Below are 14,756 nucleotides of genomic sequence, written 5' to 3' on the forward strand. Positions count from 1 at the left end.
CAATTTAAGGTCACACAACTAAAGACACAGAGATACTGATACTGTTTTTTTAGAGAATGGTCAAAGGTTTCTATTTATATGCTTATCAAAATTACATTTCACAAGGAGAGCTATTTCTAAACAATTTAAGGATAATATTTGTTGTTTTCATATTACAAGTAATAAATGATGATTACAGAAAATCTGGAAAATAAAAACCATTTACACACTACTACCCAGGTATAGCAACTATTAATACTTTCCATTCTTTTTTCTAACAAAATAATTTTAAAAGATCATACCCAGCATTTCAAGGAATTTAAAAGAGAACAGATGCTTCTGTTCAATACTGTATTGGAAGTCCTAAACAGTAAGGTTTTTTTAAGTAAAATAATTGAAATTAAGAGATAAAACTGTCTACATTCACAGATAATGATAGTTTTACTCAGAAAATCTAAGAGAATCTATGATAAGTTATTAAAAAGATTATTTAGCCAAGTTTTAGTATCAAATCAACTTAAATTACTACTCACCAGAAATGACCATGGAAAACACAAGAGAAAAAAAAGCAGTTCATTCACAATTTTACCTACAAATACATCTGTGCAGAAAAGAGTTAACACAGTAAGCCTGGGACTGCTACTCTGAGAAAGGCCTGCTTGAAAGGCTGGCCCTTGTGTGTGTGCGTGCGTGAGTGCTAAGTCGCTTCAATCGTGTCTGGCTCTTTGTGACCCTATGGACTACAGCCCACCAGGCTCCTCAGTCCATGGGGTCCTCCAGGCAAGAATGCTGGGCTGGCTCGTCATGCCCTCCTCCATGGGATCTTCCTGACCCAGGGATTGAACCCATGTCTCTTACACCTCCTGCACTGGCACACGGATTCTTCATCGTTGGCGCCACCAGGAAAGCCCAGCTAGTGCCCTAAGCTTATATAAAACTTTCCCCAGATGATAGCGGGGCTCACTGCACCTGAACCGTGCAAAGTGCAGTGCACGTGGTATATGAACTCCTGCTTCACTTCTTGGAGCCTGAGGTCCTGGTAAGTGATAGGTGGACGGTGCCTCCCTCTACGGCCAGCCCCTGGAAACAGATTGTTGTTCAGTCGCTAAGGCATGTCCGACGCTCTGAGACCCCGAGAACTGCAGCACGCCAGGCTTCCCTGTTCTTCACCATCTCCCGGAGTTTGCTCAAACTCATGTCCACTGAGGTGGTGACTCCTCTGCTGTCCCCTTCTCCTCCTGCCCTCCATCTTTCCCAGCCTCAGGGTCTTTTCCCGTGAGTCGGGTCTTCGCATCATGTGGAGCTTCAGTATCAGCCCTTCCAGTGAATATGCAGGACTGATCTCCTTTAGGATGGACTGGTTTGATCTCCTTGCGGTCCAAGAGACTCTCAAGTCTTCTCCAGCACCACAGTTCAAAAGCATCAGTTCTTCAGCGCTCAGCCTTCTTTATGTGATGGATACCAGGTCTCTGATGAGCTTCGCTGGCAGACAGTGCTTCACACATGTTGCCACAACTTGCAGGAAGAATCAGATGTGTCCTCTGTGACTCCACCAGGGGTTGGGGTGGGTGCGAGGGAAACTCTTGAGAGCCTGAGCCTGGTTTCCTCTGAACTTCGCCCCACGTGCCTGTTCCCTTTACTGATTGTGCTTTGTGAATCGTGGCTATGAGTACAACTGCATGCCGAGTCCCCAGACCTAGCAAATCACTGAGCCTCACAGTGGCTTTGGGGACTCTCGACAAAACATCTATGAAAATAATCAAAGACATTCACTGAGAGACAACAACAAAAAAGACCTAAGTAAATGGAGAGTTACATCATGACCCCAGAGGGAAGAAAGGCAGACCCTTCACCCCATCGTTCTTACATTCAATGCAATTCCAATCCACATGCCGACAGGGTTTTTTAATATGGAAGAGCAAAGCGCCAAGAATAACCAACTGTGAAGAACAGGTGGTAGGATTTTTCCAACCTGTTATCAAGAATTATTATGAAGCTATCTTAATTAGGCAGCAGGGAGAACAACTCAATGGGGCTTTTCATGAAATTTGACAAAAATGGCTCCAAAATTTATTAGAATAAGCAAAAGTCCAAAATAGCCAAGACATTCCTAATGAAGATGAACAAAGCGCCCTAGCAAAGAGTAAGCATAATAAAGCTACAGGGGTTAAGATGGTATAATATTGGTATAAGGATAGACAAGCAGATCAACAGAACAGAATAGAAAACCCCAAAACATATCTACCATACACACAGAAAAAAACCTGCTGCTTGACATTACAGACCTGACAGAAGGATCAGTTAATGTGCTGGGACAACCAACTATGCAGAGGGAAGAACTAATTTAAATTCCTATCTCATACCATTCTCTATACCCTTCTGTGTGTTTGAAATACTTCATCATAAAAACTTGTTTGTTTAATGTATACACTAAAACCTCTTACAGAATAAGAGGCCAACAATCATAATTTTACAAACTGTTACACTTTTTAAGACCCCAAGGGACTATGAACTAACTTAAGTAGCATATAACCTCAATCTTATATCAACCTTTTGAAAGATAGGAACCTTACCTCATAGATCCTGGCAATTCCACAAAGTAGGGTTACCTCTCCTGGAAACTTGTCTAAGCCTTGTTTGAAAAGATTTAAAGCAGTCATGGGTTGATCCAATGAGATGTAAACCTAAACCCAGAATACACGTCAACAAAAGTACTGCTTCTTAAAATAACAGTATTCGTTATGACAAATTTAAAATTACTGCTTAGTAACAAATTATCTCCTAGATATTAAACATTCTTCAGAAATGTGGAGGATTAATTTCCAATAATGATGCTATAGTTTTATCTCCTCATGCTGCATGTGACACATTTATCCATTTATTCCTTCAGCAAACACTTACGGTGGGCTGACTACTGCCACACAGACGACAGTAACTAGGAAAGGCTGCTGCTGTGTGGCAAAAACTATCACATGCTGTGAAGCAACTATCCCCCAATTAAAATAAAGTTTTTTTTAAAAAGAGAGGATCAAGGGAAAATCTTTTTTAGGATGGAACAGACCTAAGTGTGTCTACAGGCGGGCACGAAGGACCAACTGTGAGGCTGATTTTGAAGATGCTGAAGAAAGACGGCATGCCCCATGGGAAAGCCTGAGGAGGAGCGGCTGGGGCAGCCTCTGGAGGGGTGTCTGGGGAGAAGGACCCTGAGAAGTAGAAGGGAAGCGGATGTGCAGGGCAGAGGGGCAGGGGGTTGAGAGGGTTAGCACTCAATACTCCCAGTTAACAGTTTCCACCACTTAATTAGCAATGAGAACATTCAGCGTGGAGAAACCATAACCTATTAGGAATTTCTAAAACAAGAATTACAGTTCTACATATAGAGACATAAGATTATGACATTGTTTTTTCTTCATGATCTTGGATCCTCCGTTTCTTCCTAAACATTTAGACTGTGCTTTGAAGAAGCCCAAATGAAGACACACAAAACTGCCTGCAGTGTTTATTGATAAACAATGAGACTAGAGGAAAGGGTATGAATGAAAACTTTCCAACTTTTACCTTACATGCTTCTGAATTGCTCTTTAAAATGTAATAAATAATATAATTCCATATGTGAAATAATATAAAATATTAATAATTCTTAAATTAACAAGCTTAAATTATAAGAAATAATGTGGTTCCTAAAATCTGCTTGGTCTCCAATTACTTAGCAATAATTCCTTCACATATTAAAAAAAGTAAATTGTAACTCTATATAGTCACATAGGCAACAACAGAGTTAAGCAAATCAATTTATGAAAAAATAATCAAACCATGTATTTAACAAGAGTTAGAATAAAAAGTACATTTTTAACCACATGGCAAGTGATTATCAATTAAGAAGATAATAGTTAAATACTGTAACCTGAATTATAATTTCAGCTGTCAGAAAACTTTACTGTGATGTTTAGAAACCTTTTTAGAATTTAACATATAATATATAAAGACACTTAGATATTAAGAGTTTCAAATATTTTTTAAAAACCACTATAAACATACTAATTTAGCACAGTAAGTTTATATGGCACAACTTCCATTTGTTTCTGTTAGTATGCTAACATTAACACCATATTTAGAAAGTAGTAGCACTTTCTTTTGGAGAAGGAAATGGCAACCCACGCTAGTGTTCTTGCCTAGAGAATCCCGTGGACAGAGGAGCCTGGTGGGCTGCCGTCTATGGGGTCGCAGAGTCCGACACGACTGAAGCAACTTAGCAGCAGCACTTCCTTTCCTCTCTCATCTTCTTTTCAACCTCCTTTACAACACTTTTTGAATTTAAGAAATTCTTAAAGATATATTAATATAAGATGATGTTCTAACCACCACTTCATCAAATGCTTCTTTTAAAGCAGCCTTGGTGAGGGTAAAGAAGTCACTTATTCCAATACTGAAAATTCCAGGTGGTCCTTCACTTCTGCTGTGGCTGTGGGTGGCACTCAGGCGGCTCTAGAATCAGAAAGTTCTGGGTTTGAATTGTTGTTGTTTAGTCTCTCAGTCGTGTCTGACTCTTCTATGACTCCATGGACTGTAGCTTGCCAGGTTCCTCTGTCCATGGGATCTTCCTGGCAAGAATACTGGAGTGGGTTGCCATTTCCATCACCAGGGGATCTTCCCAACTCAGGGACTGAACCCCTGTCTCCTGAGTCTCCGGCAATGACAGGTGGATTCTTTACTGCTGAGCCCCCGGGAAAGCCCCCTGGGTTTGAATGCTGGCTCTTAATAGGCAATTGAGACCGCAAATCTTCACTTATCCTCTTAAGTCTGCTTTTCCTTAACAGTACAAAGGAAATGTTAAAGTCCGCTTTGCAGTGTTGCTAAGAAAGTTTAATTAAATTACATGTGGAACAGAACTGATAAAATACCTTACAATGAGTAGGTGCTCAATAAAGGGGAAATCCTGTTTTTGTTATAATGGCAGAGCCAAAAAATGAAGGACCTACATAAAAACAATCCTGTTCCTATAGTCTGCTGACATGGGAAACAAATGTGTTGTAGAAAAACACCCCTCTGGGGCTTGTGACCCCTGGGGACAGTAAGCCTGTAGCATGTTCTTCCAATCTAATGGCAATCTTTCAAAGGAGCTGTCTTACTTTTCCTGGCAACCGATTCTTCCTGAGATGGTTATCCTCTGAATGTTCTCACCTTTTCCCTTAACATTAAAAAAAAAAAAGTTAAGTCTGAACACATTAACTTGTCAACTGTTCCTAAAGAAACTGGCAACTCTCCCCATGCGCTGGTTAGAATTTAAACATTTATCCAGAGAAGACAAATTCCATTCAATTTAAGAATACTTACTTTTGCCAAGTAGAGAAATGTATCTACCATTTCCTGCTGCTTCAGGGCTGATTTAAACTGTTTCTCTGCTTCCCGATACAATCCTAACCTAAGAACAACCATTTTAAAAATTAGACATTCGATTTAAAACAAATATGACCAGCACTCATTCATACCCTGAGGATATGAATTAGAGACAAATTACATCTGTTAAGAGTAAGCATGTACCAAGAAGGCGATGTTATATGCACACGTGTGCATTTATACAGGTTAGAAAAAAGATGCCGGCACTCCCATATTCACTGTCTGAATGCTTAAATGGGGTGTAGAGTCTGTAGTCTGAAGCCTAATCACAGCAGGATGCCAGTGAGTCATCAACCAAGTTGCTTGTGTCAGCTGAAATGTCACATGACCTCAAGCAATGCTCAGAGCCTCCATTTTATTGGAAGAGCTGAAGATGACATTTCTTTGAAAAACATCTTCTACTTTGAGACAAAAGCCCATTTTTAAAAACTGAGGTTCTGGTTTGGCCAAAAGGTTCATTCAGGTTTTTTCGTTAAGATGGCTCTAATAGTGCTTAATCGTCTTTAACTTCATTCAAAACAATTTTGTTAGGTTGTGGTTGGTTTGAAGCTCAACATTCAGAAAACAAAGATCATGGCATCTGGTCCCATCACTTCATGGGAAATAGATGGAAAAACAGTGGAAACAGTGTCAGACTTTGTTTTTTTGGGCTCCAAAATCACTGCAGATGCTGATTGCAGCCATGAAATTAAAAGACGCTTGCTCCTTGGAAGGAAAGTTATGACCAACCTTGATAGTATATTAAAAAGCAGAGACATTACTTTGCCAACCAAGGTCCGTCTAGTCAAGGCAATGGTTTTTCCCGTGGTCATGTATGGTTGTGAGAGTTGGACTGTGAAGAAGGCTGATCGCCGAAGAATCGATGCTTTTGAACTGTGGTGTTGGAGAAGACTCTTGAGAGTCCCTTATACTGCAAGGAGATCCAACCAGTCCATTCTAAAGGAGATCAATCCTGGATGTTCATTGGAGGGACTGATGCTAAAGCTGAAACTGCAATACTTTGGCCACCTCATGCGACGAGTTGACTCACTGGAAAAGACTCTGATGCTGGGAAAGGTTGGGGGCGGGAGGAGAAGGGGACGACGGAGAATGAGATGGCTGGATGGCATCACCGACTCTGTGGACATGAGTTTGAGTGTACTCCGGGAGTTGGTGATGGACAGGGAGGCCTGGCGTGCTGTGATTCATGGGGTCGCGGAGAGTCGGACACGACTGAGCGACTGAACTGAACTGAACTGATTGTGACAGCTGTCATATCAGTGTTCATTTAAAAAAAAAAAACACATCAAAACAGATAAATTTTTATGTAGTCATTTTAATACTGAAGATGGAAGAAAAAAAGCAACATTTTCAGAATACTATGCTTTATTATTTCAAGAAAGATTAAACAATGCAACTGAAATGCAAAAAAAAAAAAACAACCAGTGTAGGGAGAAGGTGCTGTGACTGATTAAATGAGTCAAAAGTGGTTTGTGAAGTTGCGTGCTGGAGATTTCTCACTGGACGGGGCTCCATGGTCACGCAGACCTCTGGAAGTTGACAGCGATCACACTGAGACATCCACTGAGAACAATCTATGTTATACCATGCAGGAGATAGCCGACATGCTCAAAATATCTAAACCAAATGCTGAAAATCATATATACCAGTGTGGTACATTAATCATTTTGATATTTGGGTTCCACATAAGTTGAGCAGAAAAAAAATCTTCTTAACTGGATTTCTGATGCACTTCTCTACTTACACGTAAGGAAAATGCTCCATTTTTAAAACAAATTGTGGCAGGTGATGAAAAGTGGATACTATACAATCGTGTGGAATGACAGAGATTGTGGGCCACTGCTGAGTTTTCCAAATTTGCTGGCATATTGAGTGCAGCACTTTCACAGCATCCTCTTTCAGGATTTGAAATAGCTCAAATGGAATTCCATCACCTCCCCCAGCTTTGTTCATAGTGATGTTTCTAAGGCCCACTTGACTTCACATTCCAAGATGTCTGGCTCTAGGTGAGTGATCACGCCATCGTGATTATCTGGGTCATGAAGATCTTTTTTTGTACAGTTCGTCTGTGTATTCTTGCCACCTCTTCTTACTATCTTCTGCACTGTTAGATCCATATCATTTCTGTCCTTTATCGAGCCCATCTTTGCATGAAATATTCCCTTGGTCTCTCTAATTTTCTTGAAGAGACCTCTAGTCTTTCCCGATCTGTTGTTTTCCTCTATTTCTTTGCACTGATCACTGAAGAAGGCTTTCTTATCTCTCCGTGCTAATTTGCCAGTATTTTTTCTCACTTGGTAGGTTACCTTTTCATTTTGCTCATAGTTTTCTTAGGTGTGCAGAAGCTTTTTAGTTTGAAAAAGTCTCACTTGTTTATGTTTGCTTTCGTTGTCTTTGCTTTTGGTTTCAAACCCAAAAACTCATTACCAAGACCAATGTTAAAGAGCTTACTGCATATGTTTCCTTCTAGCAGTTTTAGGTTTCAGGTCTTACCCTCAATCTTTAACTCATTTTGAGTTACTTTTTTGTGTATGGTGTAAGATGGTCCAACCTTCTTTTGTATGTGGCTGTCCTTTTTTCCAACACAATTTATTGAAGAAACTGTCCTTTCCCCCATTACACATTCCTGAATTCTTTCGTAAATCAATCGACCATATAGGCTCGGATTTGTTCCTGGGCTCTCTATTCTGTGCCGTTCATCTATGTGTCTGTTTTTGGGTCAACAGCATACTGCTTTGGTCCCTCAGTTCAGTTCAGTCGCTCAGTCATGTCTAACTCTTTGTGACCCCATGGACTGCAGCACGCCAGGATTCCCTGTCCATCACCAGTTCCCGGAGCTTGCTCAAACTCATGTCCATCAAGTCAGTGATCCCATCCAACCATCTTATCATCTGTCATCCCCTTCTTCTCCTGCCTTCAGTCTTTCCCAGCATCAGGATCTTTTCTAGTGAGTCAGTTCTTCACATCAGGTGGCCAAAGGATTGGAGTTTCAGCTTCAGCATCAGTCCTTCCAATGAACACCCAGGACTGATCTCCCTTAGGATGGACTGGTTGGATCTCCTTGCAGTCCAAGGGACTCGCAAGAGTCTTCTCCAACACCACAGTTCAACAGCATCAATTCTTCCGCGCTTAGCTTTCTTTATAGTCCAACTCTCACATCCATACATGACTACTGGAAAAATCATAGCTTTGACTAGATGGACCTTTGCTGGCAAAGTAATGTTTCTGTTTTTTAACATGGTGTCAAGGTTGGTCATAGCTTTACCATGGTGTCAAGGCTGGTCATAGCTTTTCTTCCAAGGAGCAAGAGTCTTTTAATTTCATGGCTGTAGTCATCATTTGCAGTGATTTTGGAGCCCCAAAAAATAAAGTCTCTCACTGTTTCCATTGTTTCCCCATCTATTTGCATTAAGTGATGGGACCAGACGCCATGATCCTAGTTTTCTGAATGTTGAGTCTTAAGCCAACTTTTTAACTCTCCTCTTTCACTTTCATCAACTGACTCTTTAATTCTTCTTTGCTTTCTGCCGTAAGGGTGGTGTCATCTGCATATCTGAGGTTATTGATATTTCTCCCGGCAATCTTGACTCCAGCTTGTGCTTCTTCCAGTCCAGCATTTCACATTATTTACTCTGCATGTAAGTTAAATAAGCAGGGTGACAATATACAGCCATGATGTACTCCTTTTCTTATTTGGAACCAGTCTGTTATTCCATGTCCAGTTCTAACTGTTGCTTCTTGACCTGCATACAGAGTTCTCAGCAAATTTTCCACAATTTGCTGTGATCCACACAGTCAAAGGCTTTGGCATAGTCAATAAAGCAGAAGTAGATGTTTTTCTGGAACTCTCTTGCTTTTTTGATGATCCAAAGGATGTTGGCAATTTGATCTCTGGTTCCTCTGCCTTTTCTAAATCCAGCTTGAACATCTGGAAGTTCACAGTTCATGTACTGTTGGAAGTCTGTTTGGAGAATTTTGAGCATTACTTTGCTAGTGTGTGATATTCGTGACATTTTGCAGTAATCTGAACATTCTTTGGCATTGCCTTTCTTTGGGATTGGAATGAAAACTGACATTTTTCTAGTCCTATGGCCACTGCTGAGTTCTCTAAATTTGGTGGCATATTGAGTGAAGCACTTTCACAACATCATCTTTTAGGATCTGAAATAGCTCAACTGGAATTCCATCACCTCCACTAACTTTGTTCATAGTGATGCTTTGGTCCCTAGAGCTCTGTATTTTGGTTTGAAATAGGAATGTAATGCCTCCAGCTTTGTTTTTCTTTCTCAAGATTGTTTTGGTTCTTCGGGGTCTGCTGTGGTTCCATACAAGTTTTAGAACTGCTTGTTCTACCTCTGTGAAAAATGCCACTATAATTTTGATAGTGATTGCACTGAATCTGTAGATTGCTTCAGGCACTATGGGCATTTTATTAATAATAATTCTTCGAATCCAAGAACGTGAAGTATGTTTCAATTTACTTGTGCCTTCATCAGTTTCTTTCATTGATATCTTACAGTTTTTGGTGTACAGGTATCTTCATCTCTGTGGTTAAATTTATTCCTAGGTATTTTACTTTTTGATGGAATTGTAAATAGGCCTCTTTTCTTAATTTCTTTGTCATTAATGTACAGAAAACAACAGATCTTGTATCCTACAAGTTTACTGAATTCACTCATTATTTCCAACAGTTTTTTGGTGGAGTCTTTAGGATATTCTATATATAGCATCACATCCGCTATAAACAGAGACAGTTTTACTTCTTTTCTGATGTGGATGCCTCTTATTTCTTCGTCTTGCCTAACTCCTCTGGCTAGGACTTCCAACAGTATGTTGAGTGAAAACGGAGCCGGGGGCATCCTTATCTACCCTTCATCCTACAGAGCGAAGGCTTTCGACACCCTTGAGTGTGACTTCAGCTGCAGGCTTGTCATTCGTGGCCTTTACGGTGCTGCGGTACATTCCTTCTACGTCCACTTTGTTAGGAGTTTCTTTCATAAACGATATTGGACTTTGTCAGATGCTCTCTCTGCATCTAGTGAGACAATCATATGATTTTTATACTTCATTTTGTTAATGTGACATATTACATTGATTTGCATATACTGAACCATCCTTACATACCTGGAATAAATCCCACTTACTCATAGTTATGATCCTTCCCATGTTCCTGTTTCATTTATTTCTATTCTGATCTTTGTTATTTCCTTCCTTCTACTAACTTTGAGCTTTATTTGTTCTTCTTTTTCTAGTTACTTGAGGTGTAAAGTTAGGTTGCTTATTTGAGAATTTTCTTGTTTCTTGAGTAGGCATTTATTGCTCGGAACTTCTCCCTTAGGATGCAGCTTTTGCTGCACTGCATAAGTTTTGATGTGTCGTAATTCCAACTTTCACTTGTTTCAAGTTACCTTTTTTGACTCTGCATAAGCCCATTTTTAAACTCTAAACAATTTTGAGGTGAACTGCCACTTAAGTAATACAGCTACACCGTTTTATTATTCCACAACATTTTCCTTCCTTCTTTTTGTATCTGATACTGATTGTCCTAGTCTATGAACCTGAGACTTGTTCCTTGCTTAAATACACTGTCCTGATGACAACACCCACTTCTGCCCAGGGAACATTTTATTACCATGAAATCAATTGCTAAAGCACACTTCAGCCTGTCCTTAATAGATCTGTTGGGCTTTCTCGTAACTACTCATCCCAGATATGTGAGAGCTACTTAGGCACTTTATGATAATGCTTTTATTTATGAAATAAAGACAAAACAGTATACAATATGGTCCATTATGTTACTTTCATTTAAAGGCTTGAAAGAATAGCTGGGTTTTTTTTCCTAACCCAAACCTCAAGTGCTGGTGTAACTATACCCAAAGAGATGTTGGACAATGTGGGACAAGGAGGTTAAAGTGACCCCACAGTCTGGCCTAAAGTCAGCAGATGTATGATGTGGTAGAAGCCCCTACTGCTTCAAAGCCCTGCAACTTTTACAAGGAGTGTTCATAAAATGTTATCAGAGAACTCTGAAGTTCTGAAGAACAGCATTATTTATACACAGAGTTTCAACTGAACATTTAAGTCTTAAACACATGGCTGAAGTTGAATCACTGAATTCCATGAACACCTATTTAGCTTGCATATATTTAACTAATAAGCTGTCTCGTGCATAAAATAATTTTATAGGGATTACAATAAAAAGATACATATAAAAAAAGAATATGAAAACAGAACTAGATTTTAGAAAAAACAATGAAGAATAAAGAAATTAAAAAACAAACAAGCAATCAGAGCTACTGAAGTACCTGGAAACCAAAGAAAGGAAAGAAGGATGAGTCATGTGTGTTTTATTACTATACCCTGAAGAGATCATTTCCTCTAATCCTATCAAAAAGGAATTCACCACAAGGGTTCTTGTGCAAAGGAAATGGAGTGGGTACCCTGTATAAAGAACGTCTAGGAATAATGAAAACATCAGTCAACTTCATAAACATAGGACAATATCAAAGAGTCAGAGTCCAGAGATAATCTCCTCCAACTGCCAAGTTTTTCTCTCCAATTTAATTCAATAAACATTGTCAAGGACCAACTGCATGCACATTTAATGATGTTATGGAGTTGCAAAAATGAAGATAACAACCATGTACTGAAGGCACCAATTAAGATGGAAACAAAACATATTTTAGAATAAATCTAATTGTATTATGGCCAATGAGGAAAAAAAGCACTGTGAGAGCACCAAGGAGGAACAAACTAAGGCTCAGCAAGGAAGGAATGGGCACGATTTCGACAGCGAGGCAGGGTGGGGTGGGGGGCGAGGGGACACCTCTGAGGGACGCAAACTATCGGAACAAGCACATAAGAAGGAAAGCCCACAGCATGTCGGGGGAGTGCTGCGTTGTTCGGTTTAACCAAAAAGGGAAATACGAGACAGAATGGCGAAACGGAGAAACATGGGCACAGCTGCAGACTTGGACAAACTCATGGATGCCACGTGTAAAATACAGAGTTCATTTCAGGGGCAACGGAGGTCAACCGAAGAATGGGTGCAACAGTCACTCTGACAGTAGTACGTAGGAAGGATTGATCAGACAAGAAAATGGAGACAGAAAACCTAGATAAGAAACTAACGCAGCAATTCAAACAAATGACACGAAAAGCCGGGAACAGGGCACTGGAGTGGGGATGGCTAGTAAGGGAGCAACTGTAAAAGCCACTGCCCGGGAAGGACCACGAGGACTTCACTGTCAGGAGCAGAGGGAGGGAAGTCACCCTGGGTGCTCCCTCTGGCACCCACCCCTGGCCTCGTCACTGAGAGGAAGGGGCTCTTCTCTGGGCTCCCCCGGTGCCCTGCACTTGCTGCCATCAGAACGGGAACCACATTTGCAAATGATCCCTGTTCTCTCTCTTCCAATCAGCTGTAAACCGTTTAAAGGAGCTTCTCATCAAACACTTTACTGTGAGTGAGCGAACAAGTGAATGAACGCTCAGTACATAAAGATGAGAAGCGATCAAGGAGACAGGAGGAGAACCACTCACACAACAGAATACACTGAACGCTCAGTACATAAAGATGAGAAGCGATCAAGGAGACAGGAGGAGGACCACTCACACAACAGAATACACTGAACGCTCAATACATAAAGATGAGAAGCGATCAAGGAGACAGGAGGAGAACCACTCACACAACAGAATACACTCATGTAAATGCCATCCTGCTGCTGCTGCTGCTAGGTCACTCCAGTCGTGTCCGACGCTGTGTGACCCCACAGACGGAAGCCCACCAGGCTCCCCCGTCCCCGGGACTCTCCAGGCAAGAACACTGGAGCGGGTTGCCATTTCCTTCTCCAATGTGTGAAAGTAAAAAATGAAAGTGAAGTCTCTCAGTCGTGTCCGACCCCTAGCGACCCCATGGACTGCAGCCCACCAGGCTCCTCCATCCATGGGATTTTCTAGGCAAGAGTACTGGAGTGGCTTGCCAGTGCCTTCTCCATCTTACAAAAGGAATGAAGGAATCAAGTTATGCTTTTCTTTCATTATTACAGATTTCTGAGAGTTTTGCTTAGAACCTCAAGATTCCAAGCTTGTCCTCAGAAATTATATTCATAAGAGCTTAATGTTATAATGATCCAAAATTACCTTTTAGTAGAAAATACTTCCTCAATCTAACAGCAGGAAAAAATACTTTAGAGTTCTATGTGAAATATCTAAATGGAAAATAGTCTTAATTTCAACAGTAGAAAAATAAGTATCCTTTTTATTCTATTTATATACTTCCTTTTCCTTAGTGTTTAATAACTAAAGTTAGTTAACAGCAGGAAAAAATACTTTAGAGTTCTATGTGAAATATCTAAATGGAAAATACTCTTAATTTCAACAGTAGAAAAATATGTATCCTTTTTATTCTATTTATATATTTCCTTTTCCTCAGTGTTTAATAACTGAAGTTAGTTAACTATCGAATGATGCTCACAGTGACTAGTCTACCTTGTTTTTGAACAATAAAACACATTTACCTTTATAAAATATAACTATTCATTTGTTTCTTTTTTCAAATGCTCCAAGTGCATTTCAGTATTAAGCAATCATTTCAGATCCTGTTTACCAGTTGTTGTATAATATTCATTATAACTTTTTTGATCTCTCAATTGGCTTAAAAATGTGTTTAAAGGTCAAGTGAACTTTGTAAGAATGTTCAGATAGTGTAAGAATGTTCAGATCCTAGTGAAACACCATGAGATTGTGCAAACAGTAAAAGAACTGGCATCAGAAAGCTGAGCTCAGATTCTAGTTCAGCCGCTTACAGGCTACATGAAGTTGGGAAAGTCACTTTATCCTTCTGAGGCTCACGTTTTCTTGTCTGGACAAAGGGCTACTAATAGCAACGACCTCCAAAATGCCGTAAGATTTAACTGATGTAACGTGATGTGTGGGCCAGTTCTCTCTTAACTGTAAAGCACTTTACAGACGTGAGAGTCAAGAGGAGTACAGAGTCAACAGACTTGATTCTAACCCCAGGTCTGTTACTAACTGGTTCCTGACACAAGTCACAGTTTCTCTGGCTCGGCTTCTCCATCTGAAAAGGGTGTGATGGTCTCAAAGCTTCCTGTTCCCAGACCTAAAATTTCACTCTTCTAAAGGTGTCAGTTCTTACTGCCATCATGTATGTGTGTGGTCAGTCACTCAGTCATGTCCAACTCTCTGTGGCCCCATGGGCTGTAGCCCTCCAGGCTCCCCTGTCTATGGAATTTTCCAGGCAAGAATACTGGAATGAGTTGCCATTTCCTACTCCAGGGGATCTTCCCAACCCAGGGATCGAACACGTGTCTCTAGAGTCTCCTGCACTGGCAAGCGGATTCTTTACCACTCGCGGGAAGCCA

The 14,756-nt window shown here is 40.4% G+C and overlaps 1 protein-coding gene across 5 annotated transcripts in view; it reads right to left on the reverse strand.

The window, feature by feature from the left end:
* Positions 1-14,756, reverse strand: part of TTC8 (tetratricopeptide repeat domain 8) — a 61,182-nt gene that overhangs the window by 17,009 nt on the left and 29,417 nt on the right. For 4 of the 5 annotated variants that reach the window (XM_055435978.2, XM_088839392.1, XM_055435977.2 and 1 more), the window contains 2 exons: positions 5,314-5,401; positions 2,553-2,663 (listed from right to left, as the gene is read on the reverse strand). In XM_055435978.2, the coding sequence (XP_055291953.2) occupies positions 2,553-2,663; positions 5,314-5,401 (199 nt within the window). The remainder of the gene's footprint in view (positions 1-2,552; positions 2,664-5,313; positions 5,402-14,756) is intronic. The other variant, XM_088839391.1, reaches the window with a different exon arrangement.

This window comes from Moschus berezovskii, chromosome 9 (assembly GCF_049115385.1).
Source record: "Moschus berezovskii isolate FMDL1 chromosome 9, NW_MosBer_1.0, whole genome shotgun sequence".
NCBI classification, from domain to species: Eukaryota; Metazoa; Chordata; class Mammalia; order Artiodactyla; family Moschidae; genus Moschus; species Moschus berezovskii.